Genomic DNA, 26,061 nt, shown 5'->3' with positions numbered 1-26,061 from the left:
GCATCAACCTATCGTTCTATCCGATTGTTTTACCATTCTATTAACAGCACCAATGTCCTTGCCCGTCCATTATTTTAGTTAAGGGCAATATAATATATATCGTTTCCATTGGCCCCTGACAGCCATCACATTCCATTCAAGTAGTGGCAATTTTGTTTAGTTTTTAATAAATTGTTCCCTGATGTGCATATGTCGCTGGTGGGACCGACGGATATACTTTTTATAGTTCACTATCAAGAAGTGAAGAAAGTCTAAGAATCAGCGTCGAGTTACGGCATAGTTGTGCCTCAATCATAATTACATCGATCAGATAGACCCGTCATTTATTATCCCGGCGCCAGACACATCTTAAATTTTTAAGATCTTTATCACTCCTTTGACATGTCGCCTCTGTCCGGCCTTACATATAAACACTTACAGTACACATTCAGTACTGTTGTACCAAAAGTGTAGACCACTGTGAACACATTGGAACTTGGAATATTTCGATCAATTGATTCGATAGACGTGGGATAACGTCTGGCGCCGGCTTTATCCGTATTTCGGTCGTGCTCAGGTTTTAGACAATAACGAGTTATATTCTTCCTTTTCACCACTACGTTCTAAAAGTGCGCAGCGGGCGTGGGATGCTGCGAGGGTTGCGGCAGTGCGGGCGCGAGGAACGGGTTGGTGGAGACGACGGAGTGGCCGGCGTAGGAGGCGGCGCGGCCGGCCGCCGCGAGCGGCGGAGCGCGCGCCACGCGGCCCAGCCACGCGTCCGGGTGCGGCAGAGGCGCCGCGACTACCGCGGCCGGCACCGCGGCCGGCACGACCGCCGGGACAGCCGCCGGCACGGCCTCCTCCGTCAGCGCGCGCAGCCCCAGCGACAGCTGCTGGCACATCGCCGCCACCGGGTCCGCTTCCGTACGCGACGTCTACAGCACACGCACCCATATTAATTATATTACTGTAGTTAATGTTTGTCAGTTGCGGTTGAAGATCATGCGATGGTGACTGGTAACCGTCGCCTATATACAACAGGGCATCACGAGCACGTCGTAATGTAATGCTTGTAGTACCTCTCATGCGCTACTAGTCTGGAGAACTAAAATGTGCGTCTGTACACCGTAATTTCACTGCCTTATCTCACCCTCAAAAATAAATACAGAATTTATATACAAATTATACATATATAAATAAGTTTATTAGTTACTCTGTGGCTGGTCGTATTTTTTTTCGGACTACTCTAATGCTGTTGGCCGCAGCTGGCCTTTACAGCTTCACCGGATGATAGGGGGCGAGTGCAGACACAGCACTGCAGTATATAGTGCAGTGAAGGATTTATGGAGCGGCTGAAGGGCAACTCCCGCCTGACGGATACGACTTTAGTCTGAGGGCACCTAGGGGTAGAGGCTAGGGGTTCGAACCTCAGCTCAGGCCGTCGTAATATCGATCCCCGTTTGAATTGGACAGAGGATCGATCGGAGAGGAGGCTAGTTGTATTAGATGAGATATACGCCCCACTACATAGCCAGCGTTATACAAAGTCTAGTCTGATAAAAATGATAAGAACCGGTATTATTATGAAATTTGAGGTTACATGTTTTTAATACAGAGAGTGTTGAGCATGCTATTTATCTGTTTATTGTACTTTTAAAACCTTAGCTTATCGTCGATTTACAAGTGATCGCAAAACTGAACATTATTGAATATATCAAAGCCAAGGAATATACTATACGATCTGACATCTGATGATAATGTTCTCCCTATACACAGAACTATGACGGCAGATTATCACTGGACAAATCACATACCAATTTGTTAGAATCGGATATAGCCTTACTGAACTGTTGCCAAATTGTAAATCATAGCTTAATACTGATTAGCTGTAGATTGACGAGTTATTAATTATTTTTATTAACAATTTCCTAATTTCTGTACTATGATGGAGTGTTACTGACCTCGAGAGGGGCGAGGTCCGGCAAAGGGCTAGGCGCGGGAGAGGCGTTCTGTAGCGGTCCAATAGTACGCGGTGGGGAGCCCAGCCCAGCACGCTGCCGCTCCAGGTTCGAAGGCAATTCACTTATACGCAATGACATTTGGCGCTTGAATGGAGAACTGAAAATTTAATAAACAAACATAAATATAAGATAATATAACAAGCTAAGATTACTTGAGAAATAAAGTGAGTTCCCCAAACTATCCTTTCCCATTTCATTCTCTTCACATTAAATTTTCTGATAACGGAAAGTCCGAAAGTACAATTTATAAATATGTTCCTAGACTACAATAATTTAAATTACTTTAATTATGAAAATAACGTACACAATTAAAAATTAATAAATATCTACCAATCTGGTAATATTAATATGAAGCTACCTATTATTAAGATGAGCAAATCCTCGGAACGAGCCTTGTCGTTCGAGTAGATGGGGCGCGGCGTGCGGCCGCTCTACAGCGAACGGATTGTGCGGCGTGGGGCGCGCCACCGCGCTCGCGATCGGCGCCGCGCTCGGCGGCGGCAGCGGCGGCGGTGGCGGCGATGCGTCAGCCTCCGACACGCGCCGCCCGATACCTGCCCCCGAACACACCACTGATTATAAAGACGAAAGAATTCATTGTTTAATAAGTATATTATCAAAAATTTTAAAGATGATGATGATGATATGAACACTGATAACACAATTTGTAAACAAAATACCATAAAAATCCTTATATTGCGTACGCTGTGGTAATTATACACATTAGCTATTTTTACACGTACGCTCAATCACGCGGTAATCGGCTTTCACGCAACAATGTATTACGATTCTATTTTGATGAAAGTTCATCATCATCATCTGCTTTTTCCTTATTCCATTTATTTGGGGTCGGCGTAATGTTTTTCTCTTCATTTTATCTCTGATCGCAGTCATCTCATTATCTACTCCCCTTCTTACCATATCATCTTTCACACAGTCCATCAGTCTCTTTTTCGCCTTTATTTGCCCTTATAACCATCCAAATACATATGTGACACCGTCTGATGAAAATTACTAGTAAATAATTATCTAGAATCTAGATCGTCTCTTTAATCATAGAAATTAATTAAAAACTTATAAGAAAAAATAAAAGCTTTCTAGCATATAATTACCGGATTTGCGGAAGGACCCCTGTCGTGTGAAAGCGTGGCTGGCGGCGTCGATGCTCATAGAGACTGCGCACTCCTTGTCGCGGCGCTGCTTGCGCTCGAGGCAGGCGGCGAACGCGCAACCCACTGCGTGTGACAGTCGCTCGCCGCTGTCGCGCGACGCCAGGAAGCCGTGACACATCCAACGTCGCGTCGTGCCATCGCGACAGATGTAGCTGAAACGACAAATAGCAATTTAATAAAAACACATTCACAACTGTTATCTCAATTGGTGTAGTCAGAAATATTAACGTGATAGAAGAGTTCCTATCAAATTTCAACAATCAAGCATCTGTCTTGTAAACTTCTGTTTGAAGGATGAGTTGTAGCTCACAGTCAGTGTAATTACACAATAAAGAGACATGACACCTGAGTACTCTGGAAATGGCAATGCATCAGAGAAACTGCGGCAGTCACTTACCACTACTCGTCAGTTTATTGCCCATCAACAACATAATACAACTACATAAATTTTAACAATTCTTACATTAGAAACTCATATACATAATCATAAATTATACATAGATAATAATAAATCAAATGTTTTAATAGTTCCGTAATTTGATTACTCATCGCATATCTCAAAGTATCATACTATATTACGGCATCCAACATGTGTGTATTTGTCACAGCTAACCACTCGTAAAGTATTATAACTATGATTGTAATTTATTTGTATACATTATACAAATGAGATATTTACTACGATAATATTATTTAAGTGCTCCCACTATGCCAACGTCAAACGTCCTGGTCAGTCGTACCGTAACCGTTTATGTAACGTGTACAAATTGTAAATAACCGTGAAATAAGTCACTACAGAACACAGTTTAACGCTCTTATAAGTCAGTCTCTGTCTGTTTTATAGTAAGCGGCCTTAAAAGTATTAATAAGAGATTCTGATATCTCAAATTGATGTGAATTTGTAAAATATTATTAAGGATAATTAATAACCTATATATAAAATTTTTAGTTTCGTCCTCAAAGGATGGAATTGGACAATTTATTTTCCCCAATGGCAAAATACACTTAGGTATATTATATATATATATATATTTATATTTCATAAACATATTTGAACATAAATTAAAATTTTCATCAAAATATTACATATACGTTTACGATACATTTTTAATATATAAAATTCAATATTTCCTATATTACGTATTCTAAAATAAATTTAATATATCTTCTAAAAAGAGTTATTGATAAGCCCTAACTGTCGGTTTGATATCATACGTCATTTGGTGGTTGAGTAATTTAAGAACAGCATGTGGGGAAATGCCCGAGTTAATATGATTAGGCTATGTATAGTAACGGCAGTTGCCTCGTGGTGATAGAAGGTCATTAAACGAGCCGATATATTACTAATGCATAACTTTATAGATAATATAATGTATCTGTACGTACGTACACTTGGTAAGAGATAACATAAATAATATATCAGCCAATAATTCCTGACGACTTTCATTATATGCAGACAAAAAATATTTTCTTTATGTAAAATTACGTTACAAAATATTATACACAATAAGAGCGGCTATTAATATTTTTACAGAATTGAAATTAGTCATAAATCTATACATATGATACAACTGAAATATATGTTGTATCAGTAAATTTAGGAGTAAGTAAGGAGTATTGAACCAAACTAAATAAATTTCTCTAGTGGCAAATAAATGCCACTAGAGACATTTATTTAGTTTGGTTTATATTATACATTGGGGGGGAAGACGTTTGTTAGTAATAGAATTAGTAACCCTACAACTATACGTGTACCATGTCAGGATGACCTCCAAGGGGTTCCCCAGGCAATCATCATAATAAATTTAGGTCAGGATTTGACCTCATGCCGATTTTATAATTCTCATTAGTACCTCGGAAGCGTAAATCGTTAACGCAGGCGGATGCACCATTTCATTATGATCTATAAAAAAAACTGTAGAGTGAGGGACAACCTCGATATCAAATCTGGTCTAACATAACTTGCTATATAGACCACCACATTAAATCAATACTGTTCAGTGAAAGGTAAGGAGTTGAAGCCGTCCTTGCTAACTAATAAACGCAACGTCACGATTCGTTGTATTTTTTTATTTTTATTTCATTATTACCATACCGATTTATGTCACGACAATTTCAAATCAGAAGTATGAACAATACTATTATATATGTAGTGTCAAAGATATATTTTGAATTTATTCCACTACAAAACCTGATTTACTTAATATTTTTAATAGATGGACGACGATATCAATGAACACTGGTGGGGCACCAGTGAAAGATATGATTTGGACGAAATCAGGCCAGTGAACTCATCGTGGCAAATTCACCAAGAATTATCTATGACATGGCACATTAAGAGCAATGGGAATATCCCATTAACAATCACTTTCCCTCAATGTTTTCTTGTTTTAATTTGAATTATTGCTATCATGTTGTAGCCACAGTTTGGAAAAAGTAATGTATGAAGTTACAAATCACGTGACATTAGTGGGACAGTAACTCGTAGTCTGTGTAAGCACGCCTTTAGCATTTAGGATTTCTATATAATGGAATTCTTAAAATACCTTTATCAGATTGTCATTTCACATTAATTTGTCAATTGTAAATATTTTTAACGACAGTACTAGTAGTGTTTGTAAACAAAAACATTAATTAACACACGTACCTAAAACCCCTTTCATGATTTCTGTCCGGAGCACAAAATGATACTTTCTCTATAGTCTGATCCACAATGAGCCCCTTGGTTTCCTCTTCAACTACTCGTAGACCGTCCCCACTTACGTGCAGTACAGTGCGCACCGGACGTCGACGGGAGTTCTGTAATGTTCATTACATAAATATAAAATATGTAACGATGTTTGTACGGGTAAATTGTAAATTCTGAAACTACTTAATCAATTTTTATAAAATTTAGTACATTAACTAAAAAGTCGCACAACATTGTACTTTTTACTGGACTGAATCAAGACTTGATATTTTTATTTTGATAATAAAAACAAGTAATCGGTAAAAGTAGGTTTGCTTGGTCAGCAAATTATTGTAACATCTAGTCCTAAAGCAGTATATATCTATCTCATTGTTACTAATGTAATGTTTATTATATGTAAGAACAAATAAAATCCAGACTTACACATCTCACATATTTATTTAGAAAACTTACAAGTTATTTCCTAGTAGAGAGAATGACTCAACTATAACTTTTACTCTTGTGCAATTAGTAACTATCTCAAGAAATGAGTCACTCTATGATGTGAGTACATTGACTTGTATTCGAAATGATTTCGAATACAAGTCGATGTACTCACATCAAACTCAAACTCTTCAAGACTCGGAATGGTGAATTAGCTGATGATCATCGAGAAAAGCTGTAATTGGTATCTCTCTGATACGACTGTAAAATTAATATTATAAAAGTGAAAGTGAGATGGTATGTATGTTTCATACACTTTAACTTAAAAAACTGATGATTCGAATAAAAATGGTACACAAATAGATCATATCCTAGGTATATATATAGATATGCATACTTTTTAGCTGATTTTACGACTAGCGCTGGGAGCTACTCTAAGTAAATAAATTAACAGGTATGTATTAATATTTACCCTAAGCACTTTAAGCGCCTCTTCGCAGACCTGCATACCCCGCGACTCGAACACCTCGACGCAGCCGAGGTATTTCACGGGGAAGGTGCAGGTACCGGCGCGGACCGCCGCCTCGTCTGCGTGCCACTGATGCGGGCGCGCAGACTCCGGCGGCGATCCTTTGCGCCGGCGGAACGACTCGCGAAACGACCGACGCAGCCTCTCCATGCCGGCGCGCGGAGGCGACAGTGCTGCGCCCGCGCGCGCCCTTCTCAGAGAACTTCGAACTGACGACTTCTGTGAAGGTAAGGTAGTAATTGTTTAGATTGGTTTCAATGGACGTCACTTCACTCTAGCTGTTGGCCGTAACTTCTAAATGTCTGGTTATAATTAGTATCTACTTTTCTCTATTTGTTTACAAAAAAATAATTGCAATGAGTTTTATATCTGTTATACAATTTCTGTTTAAACGCCGCAGTTTCGATCAGCTTGTAGTATATAACAAAAGGGTAAAACGATATCGTCGCTTTCTAAGTTCTATTTCTTTTCCATTCAATTACGTTTCGTTGGAATAAATCTTCTTGAAGGTAATTACAATTTTTCATTACTATTATTAAAATCAGCTAAGCATATGACAGAAGGTTTAATATAGTCAACATTAGGAGCACCAAATAATTTCTGCCATTATTAAGATAACAATATTAAAATTGTGTTCCTATTGTAATATATCTTTCATATGTAATCAGAATTTACTTCAGGTACAGAAGGAAAATTTACTCTTGTTTTCGCATGCCCCATCTGAATGCTATACTTAAATGATATGTTATGTGACAAGCTCATTATTTATATTTTGATTGTATGAGATGTACCTACTTATTATTTACTTTTCTGCGAAGGTGGTAAACGATTTCAATAAACATTATCAGTCATACTATCTGATAAGCAAATCAGTAACCCTTGAAGTACATATTTTTAAATAGGAAAAATACAAGCCAAGTGTCAATGTATCAATTATAAATTTAGCTTACATTAAATAAAATAATGGTTAAATTTAAATGTTATTTATAGATATTAAATGTGTAAAATGTGGTGTAAGCTAATTTTATGTAATATTAGTTGCCAATATTAAAGTGTCGTTGCTATGTGGGCAAATTCAATGCAATTATGGTTGGTAGTGACTTACGATTTTCGATAATCCAATATAAACACATTTACGTGTGTATTTTACATTTAATATATAATTAAATATTTCATTATTATTATCTAAGTAAGAAAAAAACCATTTATGAATACACTCAACGGAATCAACACTTTATTTATTTTAGCCGCCACATTGCTACTACCTGTCAAAATGTATGAGACACATATGCATCTGTAATTGAGTATAAGATATGAGAAACTGATAAGATTAAATGCTAGGCACGTTTATATGAACATTTGGTATGTGATAGTCGCAGAAATATACAGTTATAATATTATTTAGTGCTGGAAAGTAATACAAAATTTATCAATAGTGATTTATATATTAAGTATAGTTTTAAAAAAATAGCTTTAACTGAAAATAATAAATACCATTATAATGAAATCGTGATTGGCGTCTACTGTCCCCTTACGTCCCGTTTATACCTACGGGTGATATTTACATTAAGTCAAATATGAATGACTGCTACTGTAACTATTGAAAAAAAAAAAACTATGAATGTTAGACGCGTAACCGAATTTCTGGCTCCAGAGACATTCCATTTTTTTTTGAGTTCGATGCTCGTGTGGAAAACCTCTGCATAATCCATAAAAAGATAAAAGCAGCGTATATAATATAATATAAAAAAACTACTACTAATTTTGAATGATAGACCGTTATATTCTTCCTTTATATTTGTGTTGAATTACACAAAGTTAAGTTTTTTTTCATGTTATTAGACATTGATTAATGAGCTGACGTTTATGCTGTATTTTACAGTTGTTAAAGAATTTTTATTAACATTATTTATAATTATCTATTATAATTAAGATTTTCAAAATCACATTTTCTGTCATTAATCTATTATAATTAAGTATAAAATTTTATAGGGTTTAAATTAAAAATTTCAATATATTGTAGATTAATTTTCAAACCCCATGACACTTTTGTCACCTTGCAAAATCTAGGAACCATCTAAATTTTAAATAAATAATTATTTAAAAAATCTAACAATCGTGTTGTATGTGTATACTCTGGTAGGAATGTCTCCAATGCTACCCTACGTGAAAGTAAAGAAGAAAATACACGTGGGAAGGAAATTAGCAAATAATACTTGTGTCGTGAACAACATTTTTTTATAAGAATGGCAAATCGTGAAATTAATGGAAACCAAGAAAGTTGTACGAAATTCTGGCTCACTTCTGTGTGGAATGAATAACAGTATAATTATAAGGTTAGATAACAAGAAAAGTAAATTATAAGGTTAAGTATATATAAGAACACTTGAGTTCAGGAAAGCTTTAGGGGTACACCACGGCTGAACCAAACGTGATGTCCGTGGTGCTGGTCATCTATAACGTTTACTACTTCCCATTCACTATCAGCTAATTTACTAATTTACGTAACAGTAAAAGATTTTTAAGATGAATATCTAATATATTGGAGGGTGAAAACATTGAAGGTGAAACATTATATGCAGATCGCAATAACGGGGAAAACCCCGAAGAATGATGATGACGTACAAAACATTTAAGTTTTCTGATAACCTTCAGACTACATTATCAAAATTGAACAATAGTTGTCGTCTAATTGGTAATCGAGGCAATCAAACGCATCCAAATTGAAATAAATTGGTTTTAGAAAACAATCAAAACCATATCTGACTTAGGCACTTTTATTGGGTATCAAGGACCAAGAAACTAAACGTCTTAAAAATTAATAGTTATCATCGATAATATCCAACCTTAAACGATTAAGTCAAAGAATTTAAATAAATGACGTGGATGCAACAGAACATGAGTTCAACGATGGACTAACTAACCTGACTTCACGGGATGAGTATTCTCTCATCTTCCACCATATAATATCACGATAGCATATATCGTAAGTGAACTCGGGCGCAAAATGCCAATATTATTCATAAGTCTACACACTTTAATTCACCTCTGTTACATGTTTATTCACTCGTTATTAGTGAATAATGTTACTGACAAAAAATCATGGGAATACAGTATAATGTTTACGAGCTTATGGCAAAAAATAGTTACCTCCTTATTAGATTAGTTGAAGGAGGTAACACAAAACATGATATTTTCTAGAACACATACAAATTGTATGCAGCATATGAAGGTAAGCATATTCATATATTATTATTTCTAACTTTTTATTTACACTTTATACACTTTTGATTACTAGATTTTGTTTTGATATATGAATAGAAGAATGAATGATGAATTAAATAAAATACAGAAGACAATGCGACTTGGTCAATTTTTACTTAAAATGTAAAATTAAATAATTGTGAACAACCTTGGTGGTATAACGGTTTAATACACTACCTCACCTTGCGATTGTGCATTCAGACGTTAAAATAATACACAGAAATATAGGTTTCCTCTACAGCCAAACAAAGACACAGAGACTGAGTATGTGAAAAAATGATTATCTAATCGGGTGTATTTTGAAAATGGATCAAAAAAAAATTATATCAAATTCACATTAATAAAGCACAACGTTGTGAGACAAAATCCAAAAATATAATTATAATAATACCACTTACGTACTATAGAACCCACAACTGTTCATTCGTATGACCATATGTATAAAACGTGTGAGGGATTCGTACGAGACAGTAACAACTCAATTACAACAAAAGGATTTGTTACAATTTGGTCGCGTGCACAAGTGGCCCAAATCATTTACATGCCAAGTACTAATGATAGGCCGGTCCATCTGTCAGGGTGTTAGGAGGATTAGAAGTACCTATGGTAATTAGACGCGGATTGTTGGCTTGAAAATATTTACTATAAAAACTTGTTTTTTCACACGCGCAGTTTATCTAATGTTCTAAAATAAATTGTTGTTCGGTGGTATTTATAAATGTTTTTCATATATCTAAAAATTTTATTCGAGCTACTCCTGAATTATTTATATGTATAAAAACTAATAATCGCTACAATAGTGCCAATGGATCTTACAGTCCAATCACTAACAATAAGTCTTGTAACTATTACCTTCACTTCACCTCACAGGATTAGGTTTATTTATTCCTGCAGTACAGTATATCTGCGAAACAGTGCTAATTTTGTTTTAATTAAGGAAAAGTATAATGAAGCTATAACATAAGTACAATGCCGGCGATAAACTTTTAAAACGTATGAAAGCAACTGTCAGGTTTTTGAGACCTTGTCACGTCTTAATCGCTTGTTTCCCATGCCCTTCTACAAAGCGTAACACAGACACGTTTATGCAACATAACATGTCTGTGTTGTTATTTCAGTATTACATGTAATTAATTAGAACCAATGAACCTTTTATGCTCCCAATGATTTTCAATATAATACAGGGACAGAGAACGGAAAATACTCTCCAGAAGTAACTTAATTCATGAAACCATCTTATAAACGGATGACATGATACATCTAATCCGTATTATTTACTATTCAGTCACATATCGAGCTATTATAAAAAATCTTATCTAACTTACGCTTTTTAAAGCTAAGAAACCTGTCAGGAGTTACACCAATATTGATCAAACAATACCTAAAGTGAAACATTGGGTTTAACATTACTAGAACATCAAATATAGGATTACACTATCAAATGAATGACACATAGCAACATCTACAGACTGGGAAAGGAAAAGATCACAGCGGGTTCTTTCAGCCACACCCATCGTTTCAATAATGCTGGCTACTAGTATAAATGTAACCTAAGCTACCTAAATGCGCACTAATAATAAACTCTTGCATCCACATCAACATTGTTAATTCAAAGGAAACTGTAAATCTAAATAAACTCTGTATAGTCTACATCATATAATTGTTATATCAGAGGTTATGGTTACTTTACCTTCAGATCGAAATACACAGATTTTCACTACATTGTAGAAATAGGTAAGATTAGGTGTAGATACCTATATAAGTGAATCACAGAAAACTCTAGCAGTAAAGCCGCGGAACACGTACCGTCCTTCACACGACTAAAAAATAATAAAGAATACCTTGAGACAAAGTAAATTCTTTTAAGAATGAAAAGGGAAAAGCCGTAGATGTTAGTAACGAATTAATTTAAGGGTTTATGATAAATTTGATCGAAATTGGCGTATCAAGTTTGTTAATGTGCGTAACAAAACATTACTTAAATGAATAAACCAAGACAATGGAAGTTTTTGGTATCGTAACCTTTTAGTGTCGGAGTATTTATTGATTTGGATTGCAGTATTGTATATTAAGCAGTATTGAGTTTAGTGTAGAAGTGCCTTAGCGCTAAAATAACTTAAATAAATATATTATACAGATAGTTATACGATGTATAATAAACTTGTTACAATCTAAACTGAACCGGCTCACATTACAGGTAAAACGCATATTAACAAAACCACACCTTCTTAACAATGACAATAAATAGTAGGTAGTAGTAGTACCTATATATATTATACGTTTCATACATAATGTAGTATACCCGTACTTTGACGGATATATAATTTATTTACATCCAATAAATAATTAATGTGTCGCACATTTATTCTATTCAATGACTTTGAATCTAAAAGTACTTAGCTTACATAGGTGATGTAATTTATTTTACACTCAAATTCATCGAAAACAATTAATGTATGGCTCATTACTTGAATATAAATAAATGTTTTGATGGTATGCCTACCTTTTAATTTATTACTACCTCAGCAGGTAACTAGTTCTTAGAAAACGTTAAGAACAATAAACTCTAAAGCCGCGATTACATTATCGAAATTGAAATGCAGTAAAGTAAGTTGACGCGTTTGTATTGTAGTTATATAAGTTAGTGATCCAAAACAAGAGTACTGTATTTTGTAAACCTATAAATTATACTTACTTAATACACAGATAGATATTATCAAAAAGTATTAATAAAAAACCTAGGAATCCACATACAGGTGACAATAATAAGACATAGGCCAAGGATGTCACCACAAACGAATTAGTTTAAACCGACAGATATTACTTTAAAACATAAAAAAAAAAGATAGATACTATATTATCAGATTCACTACTTTCTTCTCAATAGTCTTTTTTGTAATTTAGATAAGCATCCCGTTCTATATTACCCAAATATCTAAAGTAATCTCTACAACAAATAAATAATGGAAAATGGATTTTAAAGGCAAAACTGTATAGTTGATTTGCCCAAAATCGTGCATAAGCAGGTAGGTATGGTAGTTTCCGAAAACAAAGCAACGAAAGTTCACTACGTAACTTTGTTATATTTATGTGTTAGCTATTCCCGCGACTTCGTCTGCGTGGAATTTAACTTTATTTTATTCTAACATAAAAGTATCCTAAATTACTTAATCTTATTACATTACAGTTACATTACCTGCCTGATTAAAAAATTCCCGTCAAAATCGGTCCATCCATTTCAGAGATTAGCCGGAACAAACAGAAGATAAAAATTGAAAAAATGCTATTTTGGTGTATGTCTCGTATTTATATTCATATGCATATAGTAAAAGACGGTTATTTCAATGTTACAAACAGACACTCCAATTTTATTTATATGTACAGGTGTATAGATGATTACTTAATGGATATTCTTGTTGTGACTGGTGACTTAACTCTTAGTCGTATACAGAATACCTACATGTTAGTTGGTATCAAACTCATACTTTTCATAGATATCTTGTTGTTTAATTAAAATCTTATTGCATGGTTAACGTCCAAGTCGTTACAAAACTACTTTTTAAGATTTTTCTTAATTTTGAAAATTGTTAGATTTGAGTGAACAACTCGAGTAGTACGTATGAGCGCTTTTTTGCAACTACTAAACTTCACAGTGCACTGCAAATACGACAATATAAACGAAGCCTTACTGCTTGTAATTCTAGTCGACATACCTACCTATGTGTACGGACGGACATTACCGACTTACAATAGGTACCTAACTTGCCTACTGAGACACTGACTCAATGTATCAAATTATGAATTTTAAATAGACATTAAATAAATAGCACCTAACTACAGGACGGCCGAATAAAAGATAAATTGTGTGAATGGTATATATAAAGTGGAGGACGATGACATACTGCGTCCACCCCAAATCATGGATGAAGTAAATATGATGATATTAAAGAAATAATTTTAAAGAGCTTCGAACCATTTTGAGGTCGGGGTTCGGAGCCGCTTGCGCTCGATCCAGCGGCTCGTGAGGTGATGATCCTTGGTTACCCATCCTGTAACCTGAATCTCGGAACTGCCTTCAAGACAACCACTTCATTCACTAATAATAATTAAGGCACTTCATTCACAATTAATAATTTAATCACTTTGATTACACGTCATCATGCAACATTCACTGTATGTCACTATGCCATTGGTAGACTTTTGATTCTAACGTCTATTTCATAACTTGATTCATCAGCACAAAACGTGTTGCCTAATCGGTATTACAGTATTGTCTTCATGTCCTCTTCTGATATAAGAACATTATTTCTAGTAGGTACAATTATATTAAAATTTTGACGATGTTGAAACTCGACAAACATTACAAAACTCACAGCAAATAATATAGTTCTCCGGAATGCTGCAAGCAACCTTGAAATCTTGCGCGTAAAAACAAATTTATCAGTAGATACTTCTGTATCACATAATTAGGTGCCGCATAATCTCCATCAAATACATTTGAAATAATTATAAAAATTAAGTACCTATATTGTTTAAAAATTCAGACATAATTATTCTCTCGTAAAACTTTCAACTTCTCACATAAAATTGCTCATCAAAGATACAGTAGTCACTGTAACACAAATCGTGTGAATTCGTTAACAATATTTTTAAAACGGGGGTCAACTTTTCCCACAAACGATGAATAAACGCAGAGAGGCGCATTGAACCCGGCACCCGGCTCGAGGGGGGAGAGAGGTTAGGTAGGTAGCTGGGAACGAGTGCCGATGCCAGCTGTACGTTATTTTTTCCCACAGCATTGTTCTTTGGACCGTAGCGCGTAAGAGTTACAAAATTTATCAAAATATCACAAAATTTCACTTTCACTGTGTAATATTTCCATTAACAATAAATATACGAAACTACATTTTGACTAGAATCAATTTAAAGAATGTAGTTTGTGTATGTATGTACACGGGATGAGCGCACGCGTCGCGCTTCGTGCGTTCAACTGTCGTACTGACTGAGTGGCCTGGCCCGGCCCGTACGGCATGCGGTGTGAATCGCACAAAACCCTGCAGTGTGGCGTGGAGTCCCCGTCCCGTCTCTGTCCATGCCTCACCCCGCGGCGACCGGTCCTTTGCATTGTCAAGATTGACGATCGGTGAGATCACCAGTAGAATCCATATAGCTATTTAATCTAAACTCAATAATGCCATAAACCTGTTCTCAAAACTTGAAACGTGCAAATCTTACCAAAGATATTGGTATCGAGAAGTTTTCAAAGATACCCAAATTGTATCCGATCCGATGTAAAATATTAAAAATGAAGTAACAACAAAGATACATTATGATACAAATGTATTTGTAATAGTAGGTACCTAGTACTTATAAGTAAGTATTGTAAGTAGATATAAATATGCATATGGACGTATCAGAAAACTATCCAAGATCATTCATAATTTGTAATTATAGATAATTTTGAACTAATTAATGGTTGGTAAAGGTTCGAAAAGGATTTATTTTATTATTTCATAATGTAATATAATAGGATGTCGGTTAAATTTCTCAGTTTGCGCCACATCTGGAATAGCACGCGCGAGCAAGACGTGCGGAGTTGCGGACGCAGGTGTAAACGCCATATGCTTCATTTGCAGACTGGGACAATGAAAACCTATATTTATTTAGATGTCAATCATTATTAATAATACTAATTAAACTATGTATACACTGGTTCAAGATAAATTGGAACGGATCGAAATATAAACAAACATTATTATCAATTAGGACTGTTAACTTAGTTCATAAAGGATAGATTTTTATGCTGGAATGTAATAAGATTAGATAATGTAGATGAGAAAACCGTAATGAAGTCCAGTTTGACTCATCATGTGAGTCAATGTATATTTTAAAAATTATTGATGTTGTAAAGAAGGGTGATTTAAAAATATTTTAGTAAGTCATTATCAGATGTTAAATGAATTAGCTAATGCAATAACGCATACAACAAAGAATTTGTATACAAATATATTTTAACTCTATTATCGTTTACTATAAATCAGGCCTTATCAATTATTCATAATAATATTGTTTGATAATACTCGTACCTTGGAGCTTAGGCCAATATTTTACACGTACGAATATCAATGCCTTTGAAATGAATAGCAAAAGGAAGCGATAATTTACGTACAGAACACAGTGGAACTTAATAAAGATAGATATATCTATAAATAAAATAGTAACTAGAATAGAAGACAGGTTTACATCATACAGGTCTGAACTGATATGATCTGAATATATATACATATACTCGTATGTATATTTAATACTAAAATCTTATGAATCCTAAGATTTTAGTTTGAATCAACCACATACTAATCTCAACTCATTTAGAGTGCAAATATCAGTTTGTATTGGAATCGGAACTATCTATGAAGTAGAAATCAGTTAAATTTTTTGCCAGTTCTTATCAACTGAAACAGCCAGCTCTAGCGTTATTAAAATAATAATTTGACGTGGATAAGTAGCTAAATATCCTACATATGAATAAATGCTTTTGACTTTTTCTTTGAACAATATAACTTTCCTTGCATTAAGCTGTGTTTCGGTTGTTCCCCTACAACCGAAACTAGACTAGACTAGCCAGTGATATTACAGGCTAAGAGACATGACATCTTAGTCTGAACTGGAAACACATGATTGGTATCACAGGTGTCACATGATGACGTGATCCGTATTGGGACTTATGTATAGACGACGGTTAACGTTTAACATCAGATGGGCCGTCAGCTTCATTGCATCACATTTAACAGTCATACATTGATCTAATAGCCTTCGACTATATGAAATGATTTGAATAAATAGTTATTTATTTTTTGGAATCATCATAAGTACATAAATTTTACTAAAATGTATTAAAACCGAATCGCATTTTCCATTACTCTACAGCTATGTATAGCTGGATATTATATTTTTCATTATTTTTCAAAACACATTGCTCTGCTGGCCTCTTGTCTTTACTAGAGTTTAATGGGATGAACTTAAGAAGAACAGATAAATTTAATACTTATCAATCACTGTAATTTATTTTATATCGATAATTCCAATAAGGTGGATTTTGGGAATAGGGATAATGAATATATTGAAAGTAACTATTAACAAAATCATTTGTCTAGTGGGAGATCGCCTACACACGCCGCCCACACCTACGCACTCGTTACAAAGTGTACATCACCACACCACCTTACCGCATACTTTTTGCTTCACAACTTCCTCGGTTTATATTTAAAGCCACAAAATTTCTAAATTACGCCTATAATAAAAACATTGAGATACTTTCTTAATGGTTAGAAAATAAATTCAAACTCTGAATTTATTTTTTATGCATAATAATAGTTATAAGCTTTCGTTTAAATTACTAAATACGCTATAGTTATTTTGAAATAAAAAATAAGGCCTGGAATGGATATCATTTAGGATATACATATGGTAATATTTGAAAGGATAAGAATATAAACTTCCTACAGCTAGCTCCTAGACTACTCGATGCGGATAGTTGGAACCTGCATACTATACGTGTAGGCTGAGTTAAGGAATTGTTATAAACGTAGTTGTGGAGCCTCTAGAATAATTATCAAAATATTTTAATTATTATATTAAAATTCCGGGTCTAATACAGAATATAGTAACTGTTTTCCAACAGTGGACAGCAAAGGAAATATAATGCGACCAATCAGTGCATTGAATATGTATTTTTTATAAACTTCATAGATATTACAATTAACTGAACGACACGTTTGATTTATGTAGAACAGTAAACAAAGAGGTGTATGCCAGAGGACAGTGACATTGTTCCACCATCAACAACCGTAAAATCGACGCCATTGTTACTGTCTATTCTGCCACGATTTCCGCCAAATTGTTCATCTCATCCGTTTAAAGTACTGTTACTTATACAAAACCTATTTTATGTGCCTGTGTGCTATTGATAAGTCTAGGTAGGCTTGGTTTAACTTTTTCTTAATCATTCCTTTCGTAATATAAACAAAAAAATACCAGTTCCATAGACTACCACTGAAGTCTGAACACTGACCTACATAATAGAACATTGTTAGATAAACGTATTATTTGCAGGTGATATACTTAAATACTATCTAATTTGTTGTGATTCCTACAAATTATTCCTAAATAAAATATATTATTGTCATGTCAAATAGGTACATTATTATTGTCACTGCAAAATCTTGTGAAATTTGACACACAGTTTTTAAAACATTGTCACGTTCACTTGGAAGTTCTCGTGGTATTGTAATTAGATAGGTAGTGAGTGCTTATTATTTGCGTGTCATATATATGATTATTTGTGTAAACACAATATTATGAGTTTACACAAGTACTTATTATTGTATACTTTATATAATTAGACCATTAACTCCTAAGTGTGCTTTTATTATTATTGTTTGCATGAATCCTAACAAACAATACTTCTATTAACAAATCCGATTTATAGTGAAGTAGGATTTAAACTCGCATACTGATCGTACCAAACAAGTTTTTATTTTCTTCACGTAATAATTTATTTTTAATCAGAGATACACTATTTATGTAGATACAATTGCATTATACTTACAATATAATCATATATTTATATGCGGTGGGTTTTCGATAATAAAAAAAAATTACTAATTATAAATTTCCATTCTAATATTGCAAAAAGAATCATAGGATCTGTTAAGTTTTTATTGTATCACTTCATATAGATACACAAAAATTACCAGTATATTAAGGAACCGGCCTTTTAGAAGTCATTAGATAACAATATGTACAAGTATTGTTTTCACCTACTGCGTGAATTAAGGAAAACCAAAACAATTCAATAAAATTTATTATTTAGCTTATTAATTGACTATTGACTGTTGTTGAATATTGCTACAATGGGTATATTAGTATCCATTGATTTCATGTTAACTGAAACGTGCAATCATCACACACCGCTAACTCTAACAACAATGGTGTAATTCGATTGTACATATACATATGATGTACATCAGCTTCTACCTATTTAACATAAATGACCCAACTTCCATGCGCAAAGCATACAATTACTATGAAAGTGTAATAAAAATAATTTAATATATTGTCATTATTTTACGTTTCCAGATCAAATAGGCAAAAAATGGAGCCCCTGTTTAGAATGCAGCATTGTCCGCGACATATTTCTACCAATAATATTATTTAAATATTGGAATATATAATATAAAATTGTGGGCAAATCCAAAAGTAATCTCAGATAGGTAGGATAGCAAATGACATTTGACGTGTCCATATTTCGCAAAAAAAAATTTAGCAGTTAGTCCTACATTTCAAATACGAATAGATATCCTAACAAAACAAATTCTGTATCATTTTAGAACTAAATTGCGAAAACTCAGAAAACACTGACTAAGCAGTTCATGTATTCGGTTAATACTGAATGTCTGTATATAAATATTTATATTTATAGCGAGCAAAATCAATAACCCACAAATATCCACTTATTAAAAGAACGGTGTACCTACGTACATGGTGTTGTAGGTGGAGTGTGTTGTTTATAACGGCCACCAGGCTATATGTAGCCAAGGTTGTCAAACGCAAGCCAGAGCCTGCATACAAAAGATGCTGTCACACCGTTGACTCTGTACTTATTGCTATACACAGAATTGTGATCACGTTTTCAACACAGCGGAAATGTGTGACCAGATTTGCAAGTACCCTTTAAAGACCTTTGCAGCAGCAGTTACCTAGCGGCTTTGCGACTGAACGGATACTACCGAAGGAGCACTGTTAGTTAATAAATTACCATTTTATAACAATACCACACAAAAAAAAATTCAAATAATTTGTCTGACTTACATTTCAATAGAAACACCCATAATACGTCAAAATCGATCACGACGGCGCAGTACGGGGACAAGGCAATGACTGCGTGGACCATGTTCAGCTGGCGGAGACTGTACAATGGAAGAGTTGGAGAAGTGACAGAGGAAACAAGGGTAGAATTACCAGCAGACACCAGACAACTAGTGTACAATGTGTATGTATACTTCAGTCGACGGCCGGGAAGAAGTGCTAAGGTTGCACTCTCCAAGACGGCGAGCGCCACCATGTTACCCAGAGATATTGTTGCAGATATTATAAGGGACAAATATAGAGAGTGAGAACTGTGGAATGTTAAATATAAAGAATGTTTTGAAGTTATATGTAACAAGAATGTGAATCACTAAAGCATAAAATCCCATAAAGACAAAACAGTGCTACATGGTGAGTCGAGTCGATAATAATTAGTTATTTAAAGAAATCGATTGAGTACTACTTTGTTTGCAAAAGGCCTTGATTTAGCAAAGAATATAACTGTTAATAACGTATTTTGTAATTATTGGCGGGGTATAATTTTAAAACCGCATGTGTATAAGTTAAAATTCCTCAAATAATTTAGAAAAATCGGTGGGTGGTATCGGTGGTAAATCATTAAAATAATCTCTTTGTAATTATTGTACATATGTAGTTTGATACAGTAATATTATAACAATAAATTGTTAAATATTGTTAAAACAATAATTGTAGAATAATTTGAATGAATGAATCAATTTGTTTGTGGTTTACAATAGGTACCTATATATAGTATTATAGTACTTAGATATTTATTTATACTTGTTGATCTCAATTAATTAATTTGTCAAACTTATAGAACAATAAGCAATAATTGTTAGACATAATAATAATAAAATAATACACCAGATTCTGATTTGATTTTCTTTTATACGTAAATGATGATTTTAATTATTGGATGTTTGTTACTCTTTAACGCAAAAATTACTGAACGGATTTTGATTCAACTTTACAGTAATATAGCTTATGCATCAGAATAACACATAGGCTATATATTTTTTATTGAAATTATATATTGAAAATTTAACGCGGGTGAAACAGCGGACATAGCTAGTCTACAATATACATGTTGGAGATTCCAATAATTCCACAAAAAATATATATATTCTGTTCACAATTAGATTGTTGTTGGTTAGTGAAAAAACTTTGGTTCCTGACTGTAAACATCAGTAATATACTAATATATAATAATACATAAATACATTTCGTGACGGTTATCTGTCTCTACCAATAAATTGTAACCAACGTAAATGTAGATATAACAATCGATTTGGCGCGGTGGCAGGCAGATTGCTTTGCGCAAAGGAGATACGATGTTCACTTTTTGGACTTACGTCCTCGTGAAAGAGTCGGGCAGTTAGTGTGAATTTTGTGATTGCTATGATGTATTAAACCAATATACCTATAAAATACTTTCCTTGTATATTCCATATTCTGATTTTTGTTTACTTTACGGAAATGACGACACAAAGATAAAATGTGTAGGATTAAGGATAATGACATTGAAAACTGAGTCATAATTTAATCAAGATTTAATGCATGAATACAATCTTTACTCACTCAAATCCGTGCCATTAACAGTCAGTGATTTTTGGCGGCTGTTCAACACTCTCCTTCATCACACAAATAGTATGCAATTGTTACTGTGAAGTCGGTACAAGGAATAAGGTCACGCTTGTTTACAAAAAAAGAACAAAGTAGTGTAAACAATAATATAATTAATTATAGACTGTAATGGTTACGCACTTAAGATATTTTTATACTTAAAATAATTTTCACACACGAGTCAAGCGCCAATATCAGAATATTAGTAGACGGGTACTTAACACATCTAATTATTGCACTGCACTGGCTATTTCAGGCGTGCGATCACGTAAAAGTCTTCAACACACTGATTCACGCTGTTTAACTTGAAAGTTTCAACGCCCAGACATTTTTTCAATGCCACAGATGGTCTGTGATTGAGTGAATCAAAACCACAAAAATGTTTAGTAGCTTATAACTAGTTATACATTTTGTACCACAAGAAGACCGATTAGCAATCGTTAACAAAATAATAGGTGGGAACTTGATCTTAATCCGTGACCAAGAAAGAAATATCAAAATAGAGCAGACAAAATATCTCCTGATAGCAAATGGTTTCAAATCAACTGCCATAACATATCGGTTTAAATAAAACAAGTAATTAATATAACAATCCCTTCAACCCCTCCCCAACACAGTGCAATATCGCCCACGTTCATTAAAACACGACATATAATAAGTAGATACATAAATTAGTGTCTAATTTAGGGAAGGAACATTCTATTTCGTATAGTGGGTTGTGAGTAGGCGATATTACATTGTTTTCGTATAATTTCGAAAGATCTCGGGTAAGGAGTACTTTATGTGTATTTTACCTGTGGGTCTTTGGAAGTCTTTGGTACATTAGGGAAATATATAGATGCCAAAGTAGAGTTTTGCTCAATCTCGTGGAGGAATAGTTTAATTAATTTTGTAAGTAAATCGTACAACAAAAATTAGCCTTCTCTTCCTCCTTCCTTCTAAAAATTCAATGCATTACAAAGTTATTATGTATTCACTTTTGAAAAAGTTGCTACCCGGCCTATGAAATCAGATTGGGCCAGTAGAAGAACATACTTGTGTCTCCCCTGGACAAGAAGTAAACTTTACTTGCCCTGTACCGGCGTACAGGGTCTGAACAAGGTACATTCGTGTCAACCACAACATCGTACTAAAAACGTTAAAACGATGACAATTCCAGCTTATGACGATATTTTCTAGAATGTAATCATCAACTTCCATATAAATTTGATAAAGACAAATATTTCATTACTCCCATATAAGTTTGTTTGATTCATGTTCTCATCATGTTGTCTTTATATAAAACGCCTGCTTAAAACCTATATATGATGTATATAGTAGTTAGTTCGTAGTTCTGTTTCTATATGCCGAGCAATTGCGTGGCGCTATACTCATAGGTATTGAGATCAGGGACGTCGGTCGTCAACAAATAAGCAATCTTTTAGTGACGTGATGGGGCTTCGTTGAAGACTCCGGAATAATTATGAAATGACGAGAATAAATACATATTATAGTAAATATGTGTCACAACACCACTACGGTCACACACGGCTAACAGCTGGTCCAATTGTGAATCAGACGTAATTATCTCCTCTCCAAGTCTGGGGTTATTTTTATTCAACAATAGTGGTTACGTATTAGAAATCATATCGTATATATTTACAAGAATTAACCTTGTTCGTAACCAAAGAAATAAATAGTGTATAGGTAATCTGATTACTAGTATCCATAACGTATTTAATTTTATTATAATATAATTGCTCGTGAATGGCGTAACGTCATCTACTTGGTGTATTTAATTGAACGTATAATACACAATAAATTCACTCCAAAAATAATCGACGTACCTAGATGTTTCTAAAATTGTTTTATTGGAGGTATTACAAAGAGGGACTTTTTAAAATAGATGGTTGAAAACGAATAACTTGTTATACATTTTTATTACTATTTGTCAACTAAGGTCAACTTTGTTGATTGATAGTAGGTTATTATTTTGTGTCAATGGGTTAATTTATAGTAGGCGCTAGCCGCGATTGTGAGACGCCATTCAATTACCGATATGAAACAAATGTACGTAACTATCTCTGATTCTCTGTGCAGTTGCAATCAGATTAATTGTACAACCATGCGGTTCTACTTGAAATAAATGTCAATTGATCATTTAGAGTAACAACTTCACAAGGACACGGGTCGGGTGCGCTAAAATAGAGTGGGTCGATAGAATTGCCAACGTAATTTGCTTATTTAACTACAAATTCTAAAGACAGGGACAGATAACTTAGTACATTAGCCTAATATAGATGGAACGATTTATTAATAGACAGATAAAATATTGCAAACTTTCTGGTTTATTTTTCTGATTGATCTCATAAAGTGACATTTTATTACATACATACTTCGTTGTCCCAGATGAATGACAATAGAATTGTGCACCCGCTTGCGTTAACGGGTGGGGCACCAATGGAAGATAATAGGGTGAGCATGAAGTTACATCCGTCATTGTGGTGAATGCCCTATGAATTATCCAGTTTGGATTCCAGGGCAGACCGCATGAAGGTCTATCTGATACAGTACATTTACTAGCAATTTGAGTCCAAAGTGGTAGGGGTTGACTCTTATGTCTTGTCCCATATTAGTTTGTTGGATTGTTAATGGTGTATCCAAAACTGGAAAATCTGTCCGAAATGTAAAATAATGGGCTAATAAATTAAAAGCTCATAATATCATAATACTTTAATATTACTTATGTACATGTATATATAAAAGGTAAGTATATATATATACTAATAGGTACCTTTTCCTTTTTACATACATATACAGAAACTAACAAGAATATCACTAACACCTATTATAAAAGTCACAGTGAGTTTGTTACAGTTTCACACTTTAGCATACACATATGTAGGTACTTGGGATAGATGCGGACAGACCCTATTTTTAGCCCAAAGCCGAATTGGAAGGTATTGTGGAGTTTAAATTTTATCCTTTTTGTCTATGCCAAAGTGAAAAATTCATTCAATTATCCTTACTAATGTTCAGTTTTATCACCACCCATTTAGCTAAAAGAAAAATATGATATATTAGTGACATTGCTCCTATCTCTTCCATAATAAAAAAATATAGATCATGATAAACTATGAGATTTTTTCAGTCTATTCTATAGAAAAGTTTGCAGCCCTTAATAATGTATATTTTTTGTATTATGATATTGTCACTTACCATAAATTAATTGGATGCTGTTTATTAATTAATTATATTTTACGATGAAAAGAGAACAAAATAATATATGTACTTACTTAAAAATCTTATTGGTATAATGAGTCACACTCTGCCTCACAGGAGACACCATAAACATATGTGAGTAATTTGCATGTTTGTTTTTTAGAAATAAAGCAAAATAAATAAACATTACATGTATTTAAAATAATATTCTATATTTAAGTTATTTGTATAAAAAAAATAGCAAATAGATCTAATCATGTAACTTTTAATTTTATTAAAATTATTATGCATGTAAAAGAAATATCTTGGTTTACACAGGATATATATATATATTATAAAGTAGTCATATGGTCTGCTTAGTTTAGGCCTAGATGGCGCTGTGCTGATAAGTTGTTTTATTTGAATTTAAAATATATTTATAATTATTATAAATTATTGTGTATTAAATAAAAATATTTATATTGCATTAAGCAATACCAAGTTAAAGTGAAAATAATGTGCTTCAGGTATAAACTAGGTACTTACCTATCATAAAACCAGATGATTGTAAGTTAAGATAAATTATGGGAACATTTATTAAGAACTGTGAAAATTACACTGAAGTTATTTAACTTGAATAGTTTCATTGTCTCGATCGCTTCAAGATACTTTCACGGAAAATCATCACCCGCGAATCATAAACCCGTTTTTTCACTATACAGAAAATGGCACAGATTGTTAAGTATTATTGATTATTTAATTGTAATATAATAAAAATGAGAATGGTTCATCATTGAAATAATATCGAATGCTACGCTACACCACTTGAAAAACAGATAGAGGGGAAAAGGAAATCAAGAATGATTCAAATCAATGCAATAGAGTTGTTGTTCCTTGCTACTATACTTCTACTCAGAAACTGTAGACAGAGAAAGCTAGGAGAATTGATCATGTTTGACTCTTCAGTCAGTTCAGTTTTTATGTTATATATAACTATATAATGTTCTTGATTATATAGGTAGGTTTATATGTACAAATGAACATAGCCTACAGTGAGAATGTCATATACTGTCAAAGTGACAGTGACTTTGACAAAGATAACCGAATCTAAAAATCTAGACAACAATCTGGACAAATCTGGACAATAATCAATACTATTTTATTAAATTAATAAAATAGTATTGATTATTGTCCAGATAGAATATTAAAATAGCAACTAAGCTAGTATTACGGGTAGTATCAACAACGATAAACGAAGATGATAAAATTATTACTTTACTTATACGTAGGTAC

The 26,061-nt window shown here is 33.7% G+C and overlaps 1 protein-coding gene across 3 annotated transcripts; it reads right to left on the bottom strand.

Annotated features, from left to right (window-relative positions):
* Positions 1–240: 240 nt before the first annotated feature.
* Positions 241–25,685, bottom strand: LOC131841920 (protein numb). 3 transcript variants are annotated; one of them, XM_059190314.1, is made up of 7 exons: positions 25,315–25,685; positions 6,757–7,032; positions 5,820–5,971; positions 3,113–3,324; positions 2,359–2,554; positions 1,941–2,097; positions 241–914 (listed from the first exon to the last, which is right to left on the bottom strand). In XM_059190314.1, the coding sequence occupies exons 2-7, from the start codon at positions 6,961–6,963 to the stop codon at positions 603–605; spliced, it is 1,236 nt and encodes a 411-aa protein (XP_059046297.1). In that variant the 5' UTR covers positions 6,964–7,032; positions 25,315–25,685; the 3' UTR covers positions 241–602. The 3 variants fall into 3 exon arrangements, with proteins under 3 accessions (XP_059046297.1, XP_059046298.1, XP_059046296.1); XM_059190315.1 differs by lacking the exon at positions 25,315–25,685 and adding an exon at positions 21,544–21,758; XM_059190313.1 differs by lacking the exon at positions 25,315–25,685 and adding an exon at positions 14,051–15,116.
* Between the last annotated feature and the right edge of the window lie 376 nt (positions 25,686–26,061).

The sequence above is a fragment of the Achroia grisella genome, unplaced genomic scaffold (genome assembly GCF_030625045.1).
Source record: "Achroia grisella isolate CSIRO2021 unplaced genomic scaffold, CSIRO_AGI_Agris_v1 utg204, whole genome shotgun sequence".
Taxonomy (NCBI): domain Eukaryota; kingdom Metazoa; phylum Arthropoda; class Insecta; order Lepidoptera; family Pyralidae; genus Achroia; species Achroia grisella.
This window is presented reverse-complemented; position numbering and strand designations above follow the sequence as displayed.

Coding starts and splice junctions, on each gene's coding strand:
- LOC131841920 (XM_059190313.1), bottom strand. CDS start 14,125: ATGGGTAACCAAGGATCATCACCTCACGAGCCGCTGGATCGAGCGCAA. Junction 5,972..6,756: donor AGGCGCTTAAAGTGCTTAGG/GTAAATATTAAT, acceptor TGAACATTACAG/AACTCCCGTCGACGTCCGGT. Junction 915..1,940: donor CGGACCTCGCCCCTCTCGAG/GTCAGTAACACT, acceptor CGTGTGCTGTAG/ACGTCGCGTACGGAAGCGGA.